Source organism: Seriola lalandi, unplaced genomic scaffold (genome assembly GCF_002814215.2).
Source record: "Seriola lalandi dorsalis isolate HSWRI2012SDOR001 ecotype SW California unplaced genomic scaffold, Sedor1 jcf7180002054585, whole genome shotgun sequence".
In the NCBI taxonomy this organism is placed as follows: domain Eukaryota; kingdom Metazoa; phylum Chordata; class Actinopteri; order Carangiformes; family Carangidae; genus Seriola; species Seriola lalandi.
Window position 1 is genome coordinate 842,202 of NW_019525138.1, and position 19,987 is coordinate 862,188.

General features: G+C 39.2%; 1 protein-coding gene across 2 annotated transcripts in view; it reads left to right on the top strand.

Annotated features, from left to right (window-relative positions):
• Positions 1-6,544: 6,544 nt before the first annotated feature.
• The window catches only part of jmjd1cb (jumonji domain containing 1Cb), a 133,902-nt gene continuing 120,459 nt past the window's right edge, over positions 6,545-19,987 (top strand). For both annotated transcript variants that reach the window (XM_023418980.2, XM_087177267.1), the window contains exon 1: positions 6,545-6,915. In XM_023418980.2, coding sequence (XP_023274748.1) covers positions 6,760-6,915 — 156 coding nt within the window. In that variant the 5' untranslated portion in view covers positions 6,545-6,759. The remainder of the gene's footprint in view (positions 6,916-19,987) is intronic.

Here is a 19,987-nt window from a genome sequence, read left to right on the forward strand (position 1 = left end):
CTCTATTTTTACCAATTTGACCACCAGACCACTTTTCTGTCTTTGTTTTTTCTCAGCAAGCAGCCAAAGTACTGACTGTACAGATGTTAACTGGCAAAGCACAGTTTATTCAGTCAAGTTTTCAGCTTGTGCAGACATGTGTAATTGCCCCAGTGTGAGTCCCAAGTTTACATTGTGCTTATATTTAATTGGGCTGCCAAAAAATTGTTTTACATTCAGTCTTAAGCATCACCAGAACGTAACTCGCTCCAAAACAACAAGCTGTCATCTTTACATTTCTGTTGGTGCACAGACCGCTGCTGCCTGCTGCCCACAAGTCTCTGTTTAAGAAATAACTAACGCCAACTAAACCACAGCAACTGATTTTTACATTTCTACACCTGTTCAATAAACATGATGCAATATATAAATGAGACAAGAAATATGTTAGTTTCACTTCTGTATACTTACCACACTGCTTTTCCTTTCAATTGTTTCATATTTGTATTCCACCACTGTGACAAACCTCTGCTCTATGTTTTTCTTTTTCTTCTTCCTCTTTTTCTTGCCTCTTTCCTCTTATGTCTTATGCAACCTAAGTGTGGCTGATATCTCAGGATCTTTCCCCTTTTCTTTCAGTTTCTCCGCTCTTATTCCTCTGTCATTCCATCGCCATCTTTCTTTCTCCTCTCATTTATCCCACCCAGGAGGTTGCTCCTGGCTGATTGCTTTCTACATGCTTTACACACAAACCTCTACACTGTCCTTAAGATCCCTCCACTCTATGTACACACACACACACACACACACACACACACACACACACACACACACACACACACACACACACCTTCTCTCTCTTGTTCTCCTTCAGTTCCTCTGCCTTATTATTCTCTCGTTCACTGATTCTCTCTCTGTCCTGCTCCTTTACAGCCCAGGAGGCCTCAGTGGAAGACAATGCAAACTAGTAAATCCACTTTGAAAAAAGATCAAACATGACAGTTGTATTTAAAACTCTGAATGAAATATTCATGCAATAGGGCAAGACAAAAGAGGTGTAAAATCATGAATGAAATGATGAGTGACTGTAAATCCATTAAGCTCTGATGGTAGCCTCATGCCTACCATGGTCAAAGTCTACTGGAACCTATTCTAACTCCATGTTGATCATTTTTTAAATGCAGGTTAAACAGTTGTTTATATTTGATTGTATTTTTACTTCCATTCAATGCAATCATTGGTTTCCATTCATTTCAGTGTGATATAAAAATCTATAAGACTTGCGTGCAGCTTGCTGGAGTTGTGTAATCCACCACAGTGAACATCAAGTCTGCATTAATGTTGAGTCAGTTCCATTATCACTGTACTTCAATTCAGTTTAAGCGCAGATTGATTTGAAAGGTCTGCACAGCTTTATCTCACGACAAAGGTATAAAATAAATGCAGACTTGAAGTTCAGTGTGGTGGATTTAGAGCTGCAACGATTTGTTTATTAATTCATGAGTCAATTGACAGGAAATTAATGATAATCAATAATTTAAATCACGGCGGCACAGTGGTTAGCACCCCTCACAGGGAGAGGGTTCTGGGTTCTAACCCTTTCCGTGTGGAGTTTGGATGATGTGCCTGCGTGGATTCTCTCTGGGTGCTCCAGATTCCTCCCAAAGACATGCACATTAGGTTAACTGGCAACTCTAAAGTGCCCATAAGTGTGAATGTGTGAGTGACTGGTTGTTTGTCTCTATGTGTCAGCCCTGTGATAGACTGGCAACCTGTCCAGGGTGTGGCCCACCCTCGCCCCAATGTCAGGTGGGATTGGCTCCACCCCCCTGTGACCCTACAAGGATAAGCGGTATGTTGTGGATGGATAACTGAAATAAACTTTTAACCTAAAATGCCAATAATTCGAGGGTCCCAGCATCTAAAATGTCAGGATTTTCTGCTTTTTCTGAAACAACCTTCAACCGAGAAAAAAGACTCAAATTCTGTAATCAAACAGGAGACCAAGTGAGAGTTCAAAAAAATCAAAGTCTTTACTTCAAAGCCAGAGGTCATACATGAGAAGTCAGTGTGTGTAGAAAACAATAGAGGCAAGGAGCAGTCAAAAGGCAAAAAGTTGGACCAGGAAAAAAAGAAAACTGATAGCGTGAAGACAATGTGGCAGTAGCAGTGACAGTGTAGTGATTTATTGCATGTTATACATCCCCAAAAGCCCTGCCAAGCTCTTTGATTCATTCTATGACTCAATTCATGGAATGACACACTGTGATTTGAGGCAATAAGATGCTGCCTAGTAAAAAAAACCCAATAACATACCTGTCATGGACTCACACTTTGTCTCGTAACATTCATATTAGCTATTCTGTGAATGGTGGAAATGCCAGTTTTATATGGCAGGGATCTCCATTTGACCTTTTGTCCCTTTTTCATATAAAACCAGTTACTTAAAGCATGGTTCCACACTATCTTAGGCAAACACTTCATCCACCCATAACTACGCTAAACAGGAGTTTCAAAGCTTTCTACAAGAAAATATTTAACCCTTTCATCTCTCTGTGTATCCACTGATTTTAATTTTGGTGGAAACATTGTTAAAATGATTTTTTTTTCTTCAATTCAGATTGAGGGAGGAGATTTATCATTTCTTCTCATATAAAGAGAGAATGCGTCTTGTATTAAGGTGAAGATTTTCACTTCACTCTATTTTTACCAATTAGACCACCAGACCACTTTTCCGTCTTTGTTTCTTTTCAGCAAGCAGCCAAAGTACTGACTGTACAGATGTTAGATGGCAAAGCACAATTTATTCAGTCAAGTTTTGGTGGAAAGTACAAAGACAATGTGGCAGCTGAGAGGGGGAGAGACTGGACTATATAGAGGACTAAGCATGGCTGACGAGACACAGGTGACACAGAAAACTGGCGGGAAACAGCACAAAGACAGGAAGTAAAACAACCAGGAAAACCATAAGGTAAGTGATTTCAAAATAAAACAGGAAAGAGTCCAAGTGGGGTGTCACACTAAAGTGGTTGAATCGGTAATTGTAGGCACAGGTATAGTCAGTAGATGACCTAATACAGTTTATTTTCATTTATTCATTCATTTTATTTGTTTGGTTGTTTACTAGGAGCCAAACACATAAACATTATTACATACAGATAAGAAGTAACTGATGTAATGTATATCCCCTACATCTAGCATCTCTTTTCTCTGTTTAGACATTTAAATCGAGGTTAAAACATCCAAACAAATAACTTGATTAAAAAGAATCAGCATAAAAACAACAGATAAAACCAACTGTGTACGTGTAAATGCATGTATCTGTCTGTGTATGCTCTGTACATAACTGTATTATTGTACCTACAGTATGTAATAGTGCATAATAGTGTGTAATATGTATGACCTTTAAGTATGAATACAGTATTGACAAGTGAATCATACAATCCAATCAAACTTATGTTGCCTGTTGTTTATGCTACTATTTCAGAATCTAAGTTCTGATTGTGTATTATCAGCATAAAGACCATATAGATAGATAGATAGATAGATAGATAGATAGATAGATAGATAGATAGATAGATAGATAGATAGATAGATAGATAGATAGATAGATTATTTATTTATCCCCTAGGGGAAATTCATGTTTCCATTATCTAATTGTTGATAATAATAATAATAATAATAATAATAATAATAATAATAATAATAATATAAATTATAATCGGCGATAATAAATAAACAATAATAATTAGATTTGTCCACTTCCTTTGGCTGAGGTGCTGTATAGCCTGATGGCAGTGGGAACAAAGGATCTCCTGAACCTCTCTGTTCTGCAGTGCAGTGACATGAGATGTTTGCTGCAGCTGTAGCTGCTTCTCTGTCCTGCCAGAATTTAATATAAATATATACCTATACCTTTAAGGTTTGTTTATATAATGTCATTATAGGCTTGATTGCTGATTGTGACACCTGGCCCCAGATGATCACACAGTTGAATCATTAACACATACTGTTAAGAGTGTAAACATGTTTATTTCTGCTGTAAAGTTGGACAACATGAGAGTCTATGGGGATTGGATTACTGATGGAGCCAAACTCTAGGGGTAATTGGAACTACAGTTTTTCACTTCTATGATGGCTTCAATTTTCAGCCCCAGAGGTTGCCACTTGTGGATTAATCAATTAAACAGTCAAAGAAATTCAATTGGCATCAGGAGAACAAGCTCACTGAGCCTGTGGAGACTGCAGCTGTCACACTAGATGGGCACTCACAGAGAGCAGACCTCCGTTAAGGGCAATGTCAAACAACATACACAGACTTCAGAGAAAAAAAATCCAAATTTATATATAATCATCTGGATCTGTCCCAGAATTGAATGGGTTCTTCCCAAGCCCATGTCCCATTCATCCACCAAGTTTGGTGCAAATTGATTCAGTACGTTTTGCATAGTCCTGCTAATAAGAGCTACTTTCATTTCATTTCATTCACAAACATCCCTGTATGCATTAATGCTGTGAGTTTCAGCTGGTTGTTGCAAGTTTTGGGGCACCAGGGGCATTTGACTGAGTTCATGCCCCCCAAAAGAACCCTTTTGTGTTGCTAATCCAGAGGGCGTACTCACCTGGATGGCAATCTAAGCTGTGTGCTTCTGCATCGTTACTATTGTCTTTGATAAATGCAGGAAATATCACTGTGCCAAAAGGCAAAGAAACCTTTACTAACCTTTGATCATTTCAACAGTCCTCACCCACATGTGCCATGTTCTCTGTTGGGTTGTGGAACTGCCAGTCTGCAGTTAACGAAGGTGATTTCATTCCTGCCTATGTTGTCTTTGACTGAGACCTAAGGGCAGATAGCGCTGCAGCTCAGTGTTCGGTGCTTATCTTGCTGGACCTATCAGCAGCCTTTGACATGGTGAACCACCACATCCTGTTATCTCTACTCTGTAGTAATCGTAAAGCATGTTCTTGGTTTGAATCCTATCTCACTGGACGTTCTTTCAGTGTTTCATGGCAAGGACAAATGTCCACATTCCATCATCTCTCAGCATGCGTGTCCCAGGGCTCTGTGTTGAGGTCCCTTCTCTTTGTCTTTGGTTTGTTTATCTGCTTGCATAGCTTCTCACCTGTCATTCCCACCACAGCCTAGGTGCGGATCTCAGCTTGTCGCTCAGATATATCCACATGAATGAAGGAACGACACCTGCAACTTAACCACTCTAAGACTGAACTCTTAGTCATGAAATCAGTCTCTCTATCACAAGTTTGTGAGAAACCTGTGCATCATGTTTGATAACCACCTATCCTTCTCTGACCATATTGCATCTTTCTCAACAACATAACAAAAATCAGACCATACCTGACTCAATACATTACCCAACTCTTGCTACAGGCCATGGTTATCTCGCACCTCCACTACTGCAATGTTCTTTTAGTGGGTCCCCCTGCATGCACAGTGAAACCCTTATAGATGGTCCAGAATGCGACACACGTCTGATCACATGTCATTTAGTGCTTATTCCAAGGTCTCTTACTGTACTGAAGCTTTAGTGTTGTTCCTCACTTGTAAGTTGCTTTGGATAAAACCATCTGCCAAATCAGTAAATGTAAACATAAATGTAAATTTTGGTTAATTGATCAATTGTTTAAGTAAGTTCTCAAATGTGAATATGAACTTCTTTTGTAGTTTCTGTGATAGAGACAAACAGAAAGCAATCTGAATATGTAAATATGGGATTAATGTAATAATGATGGGTGTTTTTCACTTTGTTCTGATATTGTATTCACTGAGCAATCAATGATTATTAAATAAATAATTATCAAATAAAATAACTGTCAGATGTATTTAGGAAAATCATTGTTGCAGCCTTACATTACTTATATGATGGAATAGTACTACCTTGCCTATGGTTTCTGTGTGTTAACTACTTTACACACACAATGAAAGAAAAACTTTACAATAAATGAGAATTAGGCTATACTAAAAAATGTTGGTTTTAGGTCCCTAAACCACCCAGGCTCCAAGATAGAGGATGAAGAACCTGACATTGGTAGTTGATATTGTACTTCAGTGGTTCAAATTTCTGCCAAATTGTTATTAATCATATTATGCAGACCCAAATAATAAGAAGTAAAGTTGTTGCTTGTTGGGCTTTTGGGCAGTTTCACACATTGCTATGCTGGTAATCGAGTCCTAATAATAACGGCAACATTTATAAACCTGACTTTAATATCTTAAAGCCTGTTACTATAGACTACATGGATACTGCTGTTGTTGTGTATAATAGTAGCTGTGGTACCAACAGTGGCACTAGAACGAACAATAGTAGTAGTGTTATTACAATTGTAATACCGGTAGAAGTTGCCAACACTTAGTGTTAACAGCAGTCGTAGTAGCTCTGCAAGCACGAGCAGTTGTAGTCGATGCTTGGCGAAACTAGTACGGATGGGGTTTAATTGAGCGGAGGGACACAGTCGTGCTACGGTCGTGTGAATGCCATGGGATCCAGCGGAGAAACACAAGTTATGGATGGCGGCGGTGATGCGGTCCAGTGTTCCACCGTTTTTTCAAGCGGAGAGAAAAGAGACTGACGCTCGAGCGGGTGGAGACTGCTACACATTTAAATCCCCCGGGTCGGTTTTTCAGCTTATAGCGACAAATAACTTTTCCTTTTTGATTTTCTTTCTACCGTTGGATTCTTGGATTCGTAAATGACAGGTCTGTAAGGGCGTCGTTGTTGGGAAGTTTTTTCGAGGGGGGGTTTGGACCAGCAAAGGGCCATGGCAGTCGAGGCTCGGCCGGAGCTGGTCGGGAAGCGGTTCCTCTGTGTCAGCGGGGACAAGCCGCCTGAAATCGGCGACATCGGTCGGTGGCCGTGGAGGTCCGGGGTCATACGAGCCGTCAACCACCGTGACAGCGACAATCCCGACCTGACGGTAAGGAAAACGCCGACTTTGTGCTCCTCTTTACTCTGTTACATGCAAAGCAAATGGGGAAATCTCTGCGGTTGGTGGCTAGCCAGCGAGGCAATGTTGTAGGCTTGCCAGGCGGAAATTATTGTGTGGATATGTGTTAGTTATTACGGCTCATTGAACCAGTGAGTACACCGCTTATATTTATCATTATTTTTCACCAGAACGTTTGTCTTTGTTCTTGAGTGTACAAGTTGGACCAGTTATTTGAGCACTTAAGCAAGTTGGGAGGCGGACTACCAGCAGGGGGTTATGGAAAGCAAACAGTAAGCGTTGGTCCAGACAACACACCGCTTATTTACATCAAAATCCCTAAACCTGTCTCATTCATAAATCATTTACTGTGATGAAGAGACGAACCACCATGTCTTCACATTTATTACATGCTAATAATGGTTAAACACAGTTGGCTCCATGTAGGTACACTGTCTTCAACACAGTGCATAACGTGAAGCGTCAATTTCACATGAATCAATCTGCTGACTGGAGACACCTGGAATTTGAGCAGATATTGTGTTGTTTGTCTGAGACAGGTTGCATTGGTAAAAGCATGTGTAGGAATTCGAGTCCCGAGCGGCTAAATGCTTTAATCTGCTGTATACTGTAAATCAGCTGACGGGAGGTGAGGTTGGCTTCCTAGATTTACCCCGCGTTACAGCCTTTACGTTAGACTAATCCCCGTTACCTCGTGGTTATTGGCTACAATCTGCGTTGTTTGTGCTTGTTGATCGACCGTGAAGCCCGTCTGCCTGTGTCAGGCGGACAACAACCCCTCCGTCTTGGACAAGGACGCAGGAATGCTAGGACTTGTAAAAACATAGAACTGCCTGGCTGCAGGCTGAACAATGGGCAATTTATCATGTAAAATATTGTCTGCAATTTCAAGACAGCTCAGTGTTGTCACTGTTAGAGCTTTCAGGAGCAGATATATTTTCAGCATGATGTGTAATTATTGCGTTCTTAATACAGTCAGTAGACAGGCAGTGATGGATGGAAATCTTGGCAATATATTAGTCTGATTTATTTTACCCCTCCTTTAAAAAAACAAAAAACAAAAAGAGAGGTATTTTTCAGTGGGTTAACATGTAAAAACCAGCAAACAGTGAAATATATGCCATGACAAGCCATTGGCTGGCTGATACACTGCACTCTCATTGTACAGTGCCTGTTCCCCGGTTTTCTTTTGTTCACAGAATCCTTCTATCTGCCTATGCAGATAACTGGCCAAACCCAAGCACAGGTCTGATTTAATTATCTAGCGTGTTGTCTTTGTACATATGTGCCATTTCTTGAGGACAGTAAGTCATCAGATATGATATTATCATCTAATGGTCATAGGTCTTTGGTAAGGTTGGTCTTCAATTTGAGAGACATCTGTTAGTTCAGTATTTTTGTGTTTATCAGATGTATTTTAAAGAATAGAATTAGCATACAGCATACCAGCATACAAGTCAGTGGGCCTCACATGTCATTGACTACTTGTGGTGCTTTCTATGGGATTAGTCAGTGGTGAATTCCTGGTGTCACACGTCCATGGCTTTCTGTTATTCTCTCTTTAAATCAAGCATCTACATCAAGTCCTCTATGTTTTTGACAGGAATAGTGAGGTGGCATAATTCCATGGATCAATTATAATGTCATAGCTGAACACCTCTCACTTGTAATTGCATGATCCCTCATCTACACATCTTATTTCATGTTTCACACAACAAACATGCTTTCACCCTCCTATTACGCTTGGTTATTGTGTGTGATATAATTTAGGCAATGAGTAGTGTTCTGGTTTAATTCCATACAGTTGGGCACAGTCTCATTAGCAAGGGGCTTAACTAGCTGAGTGAATACAGTCGAGAAGGATTGGAGATTAGATTAGAAGAAGTGTGTCAAGCCAAGCTGTCAGGCCTTTGTCAAGTGTCTGTGGTCAGATCGGCCAGTAGTACAGGAGTATAGTGGGTTAGCAATGGCTCACCAAAACTTATTGGTTCATAGCTATATGTCTTAGTGGGAGAATAATATAATATAATAATATAAACTGATTATGGAGATTAATCTGAAATTCCCTCCCACCAAGCATCAGATGTCTAAAATCACCATGGTTTAATCATCACTCTGATTGGAAGCATTTTATGACAATAACATTTATTTTCTTGGATATATGCAGTCAGCTCACAACACTGTTCTCAAACAGCTAATAATTATAATATAGAGCTGATACAGTCAATCAATTAATTAGTAGATCAAAAGAAAGTTAATCAGCAACTGCTTTTCCTTGTCTTAACTTGTGAACTAGTGAACTCAATATTTTTCAGGTGTGAAGATATCACTGGGGGCTCTTGCTTCATTAGACAGCATATGTGCATTTGAGACATATTTTGAGATTTGCCTCTGTGTAATATAAAGCTCACTTATATTTCATGATGTGCAGCAGAACTGAAAATAAAGCACTGATGTGAGTCAGTACACAAGATGGGAATAATTACACAGGGCCTGATTCTACACACTTTATGCAATCACTGTACATGGTGGCATTTTACTACTCTTTGTGCAGTAATCCAAGGTTAGCAGTCCTAGTATGTATTGTAGTTCAGAGTTATATACAATGATAATTTACCAAGCTAATGGAGCACATGAACCACAGATAACAGCAGACAGTAACAGGGATGCTGCTGCTGGGCTGCTCAAGTGTTGTAACCCTTATGACAGAATAATGTGTAATTACGTACTATGACATCTCTATACAACATTATTAGTAAAACTATGATAACTGTGCCTGGCAGACATTTGTTTAGCTAAATGGTTGTGGGTACTGTTGGCAGCTGTGGCATTACTGATGATGATGATTATTATTGTTATTATCATTATTATTATTTAAAGATCTTTAATGGTGTATTTATGGTTAGCGTGGCCCAGTAATAGACATCTGGTCTAGCAGGGGATTAGAACAGTTTGGCTGGCTTAGATCTGATGTGGGCTATACAATGAAAATGAGGACAAGCAAATATTAGAATTACTGATGCATTTTGCTGAATTGGTTTAGAGCCAGTTCTCTGTATAGGATATATGAGAGCAGTAATAGCAATGAATTTAATATGGAGTCATTGTAGTGATAACTGTAGGCTGCCCAGCTGTTAGTGCATATGTTATTTATTCTTTTGGGATATTCCTTCTGCTTTGTAGCAGGCCATAAAAGCACAGCTTCATAGTCTAACCCTTAGTTCACATTATGCAATGGGCTCATAACTAATTAGTAAATCTGATAAAATGTATGTGATATGATGAAACAGCGGGTTGAGGCATAGTCTGTGTATTTATTAATGATACTGAACTATTGGTGTAGCAGCACAGGGCAGTCTAGTTTTCTTTACTGGATATCTGAGCTAAATGTTAGTACTAATATCTATTGTGGTCATGCAGTTGCTCAAAATCCATTTGAGGTCCCATTGTCTGAGTACTTTCCACCTGATGAACCCGATAATACTTTTAGTTAGCTTGGCTCTTGAGGAAGAGGAATACATTTCTCTTTTTCGTCATTGAATTAAAAAAAGTCCTTATGTATTAAGATACACAACTCCATTAATGGCATTGTAAATTATTTTCCAGTAAACCCACTTTTGATGCTGCAGGGATAGAGACTGAAACAGAAAACAGAAAAATACATGACAGAGGAGTTCAAATGGCAGCGACAGAGTCTGATAAATAAAAATGAAAGAGAGAGAGAGAGAGCTGAGAATGTGTGACATACAGAATGAAATACAGAGAATCTAAACAGCATTGTAATTCCCTTGCAGACACTTAGTTTTTGGTGGGACTTAAGGGACACTGATGCAAGCTAAAAGAAAAAGCTCAGCAGCAGAACCCTACGCTGGCATATTAGGCATAAAACTGCCGCACTCATCTGGATTCACAATGAATGGAAAGAGCGGGGCAACCAGGTCACTGCCTATAGGAGCCTTTGTTTTCCATTACAGTCCACTGTGTATGTGTGTGTGTGTGTGTATGTTTACAGTAGCACTGCTGCTAGTTTGTTTTTGGGGATGTGGCCTGAAGTTCATCTCCATGTGGCTAATCAGCAGAAAATGACAGGCTGTGACCAGGGAAGAACCTTCCACATACACAGTCTCTGCATGGTTGTTGCAGTGCTGCAGTTCAGCTAGCTTAGAAACATTTCTAAGCTGCGTGTGAGTATGTGTTGGCTCTTGAATAGCAGCATTGTTTAGAGTGGAAACACATACTAGAGACGCAGAGAATAAACATGGCCTGGAGAGAATCTTTAGCCTTCTAATGTCAATGCTAGAGTCGTGCCTGCACACATATATGCTTTGATATGAATTTGGCTTTACCCTTTGATTTTTGACTACTTTGAATGCTGTTCCGTGCATTGTATATATTACAGTTTGCACTTGTGAAAATGGTAACTCTTCCCTTTTCTGGGTTTAATTCGCACAGTACTAAATTATGAAGGAACATTAACTTGTATTAGACATTGTCTATTTTAGATATTATCATTTACCTGCATAACATTGTGATGATATGATCTTTTCATTTTTTTCTCAGCAGGCTGTAGTGACAAAATTACTCAACAATATATCACATGTGTAACAGTCATGGAAAACAGATCATTGTTTTCAACACCAGTTTGATTTTTTAATATGTGATTTTTGTATTCTCTTGACATATTGTGATATATAGATATCAGAAAATGTCATTAATAGCTTGATAATAAGTTCAACTATATTTCCCAATCTTATATTAAGCAATTGAATGAACTAAAACTAACAGCCTATAATATACAGCATGTACTCCTCCACTACAGGCATGTGGCAGGGTATATTGTAATGTTGTGATTTAGGGTTCACAATAGTCACAGTTAAGAAACCTCAGTGAATGAAATGGAAACACATACGTAGAGGTACAAAGAAGGATAATGACTGATATTACGCTCCCCGTAGATGAGAATGTGGTGGTTTATTTCTCTTGTGCAGTCAGCCTTAACATGTCACCAGGTTTAGATACATAATGTATTGACTGACTTTATAGACAGGGGTGTTTATTGTCACTGAGTAACGTTCAGGTGTGTTTTAATGTTTATGTGTCCCAATATTCACTGTGCATCATGTCTTTCCGTTGGTGTCAACAGACCCAACCGAAGCTCCTCAGGCTCTCAGTGGTTTGTTATTGTTTTAGCATTTAACAGTATTTCAGTGCAATCAGAGACATAAATGTTGTCTGTAGAATGATTATATAATTAGTCTTTATTTATCAGATAGACATTCGCACACTGAGCTGCAGTATTGCTATGTGACTCCCAGGTTATGTGGTGTTTGGGCAACTGGATACACTGACTGTTAGTGGTTTGTTTTCTGGTGCCTAAGGAAACAAAATGTAATCTGAAGCCAGGATGGGCTGGCTGGATTTCTGGCTGGACGTACCCTCCCCCCATCTCCTCCACAGACACACAGACACACAGTCACACACAGTCACACACAGTCACACACACACACACATACACACACACACACACACACACACACACACACACACTGCACTAAAGCTCCACTACATCACAGTGCTACATACGGCAGCCATAAAACCTCCATAGGCTCACAGGCTTCCCAGATAACCCTGGGAATACATTAGGCTCTACTACACAACAGCTGCTGTGGTTTCCTGGTATACTATGCTACACTGCTGTTATTCTCATTGCTAAGCTGTGATGGAATTTGTATTTTAGAAACATATAATGCTAAAAATATATCATGTCTGATTAGAAAACTGACAAAACAACACACGTGGAAGTTTAGTTTGATTAACCTGCTGCTCAAGAATGAATTTCATCCCAGTGAGATACTGATAGATCTACAGATGTTTAGATGATTTTAGTTGGTCATTTAGGATCATTTTGACAATGATTTCTGAACAGCCACCATGTTGTTTCCCCTTAAAGGTGACCCGACCAGTGACATTACAGCAAGTGGTTCCCTCAGTAAGATATAGCAAGGGTTTGTGTTGATGGGTGAAGGAGTCGGTCAGGCATCTTTGTACAGATGGAAATGATGACTGTGTCAAGCTAATTCAGCCATGCTACTGCCTGTGAGCAAAACTAAAACTGTTGGATGACTTTGCCTGAATCTTATCAGACTGGTAGGGGTAGACCATTTACATGTTTAATATGCAAAATGAAATATAAATGACTTTACCCTAAAAGGTGATTTTTGTTCACCACTGATATGAGATAAGAAAGAGAAGCATTACAATAGCTCACTATACTGTTATCCAGAACAGTAGATCCAGAGTCTTGTTAGTAAAACATTCAGTGAGAAGCCCAGACAGACTGTGACTGTGTGCTGAATATGGAATGAGTAAACCTCCGCCTGTCTGACTGCTGTTATCTCCATCCCACCATTAGACAGCCTGTATGCTCACAACTGCTCTGAATGAAATCCACCAATCACTGTTTTGAGACGGAGGAGCTGATAAAATACAACATGGTTTTGACTCAAACTGGCATTTTCAGTCTAAAACGTACACATATTTGGTGTTTTTTGTTGTGGTGGGAAAGTCCCACTAGTGTTCAACACAGTGTGTGTTTTAATAAATGTCCTTCTCTGAGCTGAAACATTTCCATATCATTTCTTTGACCCAGAGCTGTGTATTTTCGAACACTGCTGTCAGGGAAAACTGGCGCGGCCCTCTAACTAGACTGTTTTACCAAAGAATGTGAGGGAAGCTATTTTGGTGTAGCCAGTAATGAGGAGGTTGTGCTTATTCAGTTTGGAACATCTCCCAAATGAATTGAGCAACTGCAGCTCATGCATGTCCATCTAGTTTGGCTGTATCTTCTCTTTTGAGTAGAAGATGAGATGTCACCTGCTGCTGTTTGTATTCAGTTTATTTCCGGGATCCAGGACACAGGGTGAGTAGAGCGTCCACCCCCTGAGGTGAACCTGTGACCGTTAGTTGTTGCTATGTTTCCGGAGATAGCTGGGGCCAATGGAATGTTGTCTTACCTGTCTGTAATGTAATTCACTTAGCCTTTCATCGACTAATTCATTGCATTAACAGGGTTGATTTGTGCCAGTGAGAAAACACATGAGAATGAATAACAATAGGCCTGCCTCAAGCTACGTCCACAATACGGTGTTTTTGTTTTAGAATGCATCTCTCTTGCTGCGTTTCCTCCTCCCGTCCACACGACTCCGGTGTTTTTGAGCACAGAAAACAGACTTTTGGAAACGCTGCGGGCCCCGTTTTAGTTTGAAGACTCTGGGGCTGTGTTGGAGTCTGGACGGGTGAAAACAGAGACCTTTGGAGATGATGATGTAGACACCCGCAGTCGCTCCTGATTGGCCCCCTCATCTGCCTCGACTAACAGTGGTGAATACAACATGATAATGAATTACCTTTACATTGTTGTCTTTGCTAGAAGCTGTTCAGTTAAACTCTTCATTTTAGCACTGAAGGTGTCTCTTTGTTGTTCCTCATTTGTAGGATTTTTTGCAACCAATCAACTGCAGAATAGACAATCTGCTTCCTGTTTACACCGGCTCACGCATGCTCAGTGTGCATGATTGCTCAGATATGTATATATTATCAGTTGTGATAGTCTGGACGGAGATTGTTTCTGATATGGAGCTAAAACGCTCTTATGGACGGAGAGCGTTTTTATTTGAAAACGCCATTTAAAAATGAAAATGTATTTGTGTGGACGTAGCATCAGTCTCTTTAGTTTTATTTCAAAGAGGACCACTCTTCCTCCCACTGGTTTGGTCTCTCAGAGCAATGCAAAAAAAAGAAAACAGCTTCAACTTTTTAATCGTTGTGGAGTTCAGAAAGACCAAAGGTGGCACACACACACAAAAAACCATCTGTATCAGCGGGATGGAGGTTTGGGTGTCTACATGGTCAAGAAGGCTCACCAGTACATATCTGCCCTACAGCAAACTGCTGTCTTTACTGTACATATCTGATCTATAGTGTGTGCATGTATTCATATCCTGTTTTTATTCTGTATATAATGTCTACTACTTGCATTACTAGTTCTTACACCTGTACTACATATTTACACGTATATCTGCAGTTGCCTTCTGGTCAAATGGCAAACTGCATTTGGTTGTCTCAGTGCTTGTACTCTGTGTTATGACCGTAAAGTTGAATCTAATTTGATTTAATCTAAACTGAGAATTGATAGTGAAGATCATGATTAATAACAATAATTGCATATTATGCCAGTGTCCTCAGGGCAGTGCCTTGTGTTACTGCTACTGTAGGCAGACGTATTGGATTAGCTGTGTCTGACCCCTGCTAGCTTTTGTCCAGTCTATCCTTTTCTGCTGGTTGTCTTGTCTTGTTTTGTTTTCTCTTATACTGTGCTGTTATATGTTGTACTGTTCTTCCAGCTGTGTCATGTTCCAGTCCACCCAACCTCTTCTCTCATTTCCTGCCTGCTCCTGATCTCCTGTCCTGTCCCAGTCTGTGCTTTCGCATTCATTGTACTTTAACTGGATTATGTGTATTACCAGGCATTGTAAACATAACCATGCTGCTTTCATAAAGTTCCTGAGATAAAATAATCAAATCAGCTTCATGCCATGTTCAAATATGCCACATTGTTGTTTTGTCATTTGCCTAAGTAGCAGGGTTTTTACTGGATCTTTGTTTTCAGTGATGGATTGAAGTGAGTGTTGTTTGGTTGTGTAGAAAATCATCATAAATAATGCGAAAATATTCATTCATTTTGAGACTGGGATCTTTTATTGCATGCTGTGCACTTTTTATGCTGGGTACCTTTATTTATAGGAAACTACTAGAGCATAAACAATTAGTCTATTAATGTGTGCATTTGCTGCTTTTCTTTGTCATGTATGACCGTAAATTAACATTCCTTTAATAATTGTTAGCTCCAGTACTAGAAACGTTTGCAGTATATCTAAAAGATTTAGTTACTCTTAATGAGTGAAAATAGTAAAGTTCCTAAGAGACATTCATTAGAAGAGAAGCTGGCAGAGATTGGATGGCTGCTGTAATGTTCTTTACATCTCACACTGGCATATTCAGCCTGGCCTTGTGCTGTTGGTGCATGACTCACTGACTAGCTTTCTGATATGAAAGAGAGAGTGAAAAATAGAGAGAGGGATGGAGTGGGAGAGACGGTGAGATGTGGAGATGAAGGGCGGAGAGAGAGATGTTTCAGAGAGCTGAAGCAAATGCTATTTGAAAAACAGAGAGAGAAAGAGAGAGAGAGATGTGTACTCTCATTAGTCATTTGCCTTTCCAGCCAACCAGGCTCTCTGGTAGAGAGAGAACAAGAGAGCAGAGGATAAGGGAAAGAGAACGAAAGAGAGAAAATGGGAATGTGAGAGAGACGGAGAGAGAGAGGGGTTTCTTTCTCCTCTGTCTGGCCTCTCTCCCATAGCAACAGCGGCTTAGCCACGTGAACGCCAGTTCCTTTGAGTTCACCCACTGCACAGAATTTAACTCCTTCAGTGCTGGATTATGGCACAATACAACAGCACAGAGCCGGAGAACACGACAGAACTCTGGACAGAATAAACATGTTTAACCAACCGAACTGGGCTGCAGATGATATACAGACAGAATTTATTATGTGTATTATATATAAATGGTATTTCTAATGTGTTCAGTGACTACCCTGTATATAACTTATTCACTGCTCTACCATTTTATAGAGTTTAATAGAATATTGTCATAGAATTCCATCACATAGAGCAGAATAGTACACTGTAACATAGAGCTGAACAGAATATTGTTATATAGAGTGGGTTTGCCTTCCAATAGAGTGGTGGCCAATAGCAGCATGTGGAATAGAAGTGTGTGCAGTCATATCAAGTGGAAGTGATAGAAAACAGTGGACTGATCCCACTGTTTGGTGTTAGAATGAAACAGTGGAATGATTGTTGACTGGACCCAGTGTGGGACAAAATTGGTTTCTGTGGGTTTCCTGACTCCACTGCACAACTTCACTCTGTAAATGCAATGCAAACAGAGAAATCAAATCTATTGGCCAAGACAAAGAGCTTTAAACTGAGTTCAGTAACATTGCTGTCATCACTGTATACCAGAGACACGGCCCCCAATGCAGGTTTTATTCCAATCCATAAAGCTAATGCAGATTTGAAAACGCAGCCCATACATAATCAATTACAGTTGTTGGGGTATCTATTATAACTATTGTAGTGTAATAATGGAACTCCAGTTCAGTCCTGCAACCTAGCTTTTTTCATGGTATTTTGATGGTCACTTTTTTGACCACAATCATTTGTACATGTGCACATGTGTACAAACAGCCCCATAGTTTGCTTTTCTGAATTAGCTGATCACAATCTCCATTTTGCTACAGGGTAAAGCAGAAAAATCAGAGAACTTGTTTCTGTCTTTTTCTCCCTCTCTTCACTCTTTTCCTTTTGTTCAAGAGCTCGCTAACTCTTTCCAGATGGTATAGAGTTAACTCTCCTCTCCTCTCAGCTTGTATTTGCTGACTTAAATGTTACCTTAAAAATGTTGACAATTGGCCTATTATTACTGTACAAAGAAGGAAACAATGGAGATTTATAATACAGACTTGATAAGTTCTATCATTACCAGTTAAAAAACTTCAAACATTTATTTATTTTTTTTCACTATTGGTCCATTTTATGTGAATTTAGTTAGATGATTAGATAAAATTTGATATTTTAAGACTCATTTTAAGACAGTGGTCGGCTGTTACTTTCTATTTTTGTCATTTTATAGACTAAATTAATCATTATTAGTTAATTATTATTATGATATGTTAATAATATTTTAAAATTATTGGAAATAATCATGTGCAGACTTGCCTTTTATAGAGTTTAATCTAATGATGTTTGAGTAGTTTTGTACTATGATGAGAATTACTACTAAGATATTCTACTTCTATCATATTTGTGATTATTCATCTTCTGTGCTTGAATAAAAAGTAAAATATTCATAATCAATATAGAGATAAAGAGGACTGCGGCATCTACACTGTGCCTGTACCGCTGAATGTTACTGTGTATATTGGCCTTGAAAACTCATATTGCTTCAATCCTGGTGTGAGTAGACTCGGTATTTGACGTGTCTCAGCTGGAATGTGAACTGCAATTAAACAAGTTAACTCTTGTTACCTGAGAGAGGAGAGAACTCCTCTCATTGTCAGCACTCTGTTTCTCTGTCATAGTACTCTCTAAATCTACACCTAATGATTATCTTAATTTAAAGGAAGATTATTTTTGGGATTAAATTAATAATTGTTTAGTCTAAACAATGAAATCACATCCATCACATTTTCCATTCAACCCACAGGCCAAAAACTAAAAACAATATAAACAATAACAGAAAAGCGGCAACTTATTACAAATGAGAGGCTTGGATTGTTTTACACATTGAATAGCTTAAATGACTAATCACTTATCAGAGGAGCTGCAGATTTATTTTCTCTCGATTGACTAAGTGATTAGTTGACAAATTTAGTACAGGTATTATCCCTTCGTAGTATTTCACACTATTGCAGTGTGCTGAATTGTGTGTTTTGTCAGCACATCCTAAAGCATTGAATGTCAACTGTACTCACACAGCTGTTGTGAAATTACATGGATATGAATAGAGCTTTCTGTTAATGCGATGAGACATACATGTCTGGCAAGCTGTAAATACAGGTGGCAAAGGTAAGGCAAGAGGTACAAATTTATAATAAAAAAACATAATCTACTGACAATGGATAAAAACATTAAGGACTGTGCTGAGCTGAATGATTTGAGGAAGATATCTGATGACTGATTGTTCTTCTGGCCAGAACTGTGATTTAAACTGTGCTTGTTTTCTATAAATGAACATGTTCTGTCTGACAATGTGAAAGTTGGTTTAATGATGACTAGTGACCTACTTTATAGCCCTGAATAATGGAGGTGCTGATTCAGAGTGGTTAGTTAAAACTGAGTAATATCAATATAGCAAATGCACTCAACAGGCCTTATCTGTCAATTTCCTCTTACTTGTAACTTGTAAGTTGACATTTTGCCAATTTTTCTTTTTCTTTTAAAGAAGAAAAAAAAGCTCCTAAACAACAAGCAGTTTGATAAACTTGTATGTTATCATGCAGATTAACAGTCTGGCCTGGAGTTTAAATAATTGTATGGGAATTTGTTGCAACACACCTGTGCAATATGCAGTGCCATGCATAAAATTAGAAATGACACATTTCTTTCAACAAGATTCCTTTTTTATTTCTTTCTTTTACAATTTCAAAATAACAAAAGGAAAATTGGCCTGAAGCAAAGTTTGGGCTTCCTGCATGGTCAGTACTCAGTAACACCCCCTATGTTGAGTATCACAGCCTGGAAACACTTTCTGTAGCAACTCAGAGTCTTTCAGTTCTTGTTTAGGGGATTTTTTTCTTCCTTGCCAAAGGGTTCTAGCTCTGTGAGATTCTTGGGCCGTCTTGCATGCACGGCTCTTTTGAAGTCCATCCACAGATTTTTGATGAAGTTTAGGTCGGGGACTATGAGGATCATGGCAAAGCCTTAGGCTTGCACCTCTAAAGGTAGTCCATAGTGGATTTTGAGGTATGTTTAGCAACATTATACTGTTGTAGAAGCCATCCTCCTTTCATCTTCAGCTTCTTTACTGACAATGTGATGTTTGCTTCCAGAATTTGCTGGTATTAAATTGCCTTTACCAGTGAATTGTTTCCCGTGCCACTGGCCGCAACACAAACCCAAAGCATGATTGCAGCTTTCCAATGCTGAACTGTTGGATAGGTGTTTTCTTGGTGAAATTCTGCACCCTTTTTTCTCCAAACATATCTTTGCTCATTGTGGCCAAAAAGTTCTATATTAACCTCATCAGTCCACAGGACTTGTTTAGATGTTTCTTTGCAAACGGAGGTTATTTTCTGATGACTCTTCCATGAAGGTCATATTTGCGCACGTGTAGCTGCACAGTAGAAGAGTGCAACACTACTCCAGAGTCTGATAAATCTTCCTCAGGATTTTGCAGCCAAACGAGGGATTTGATTTGC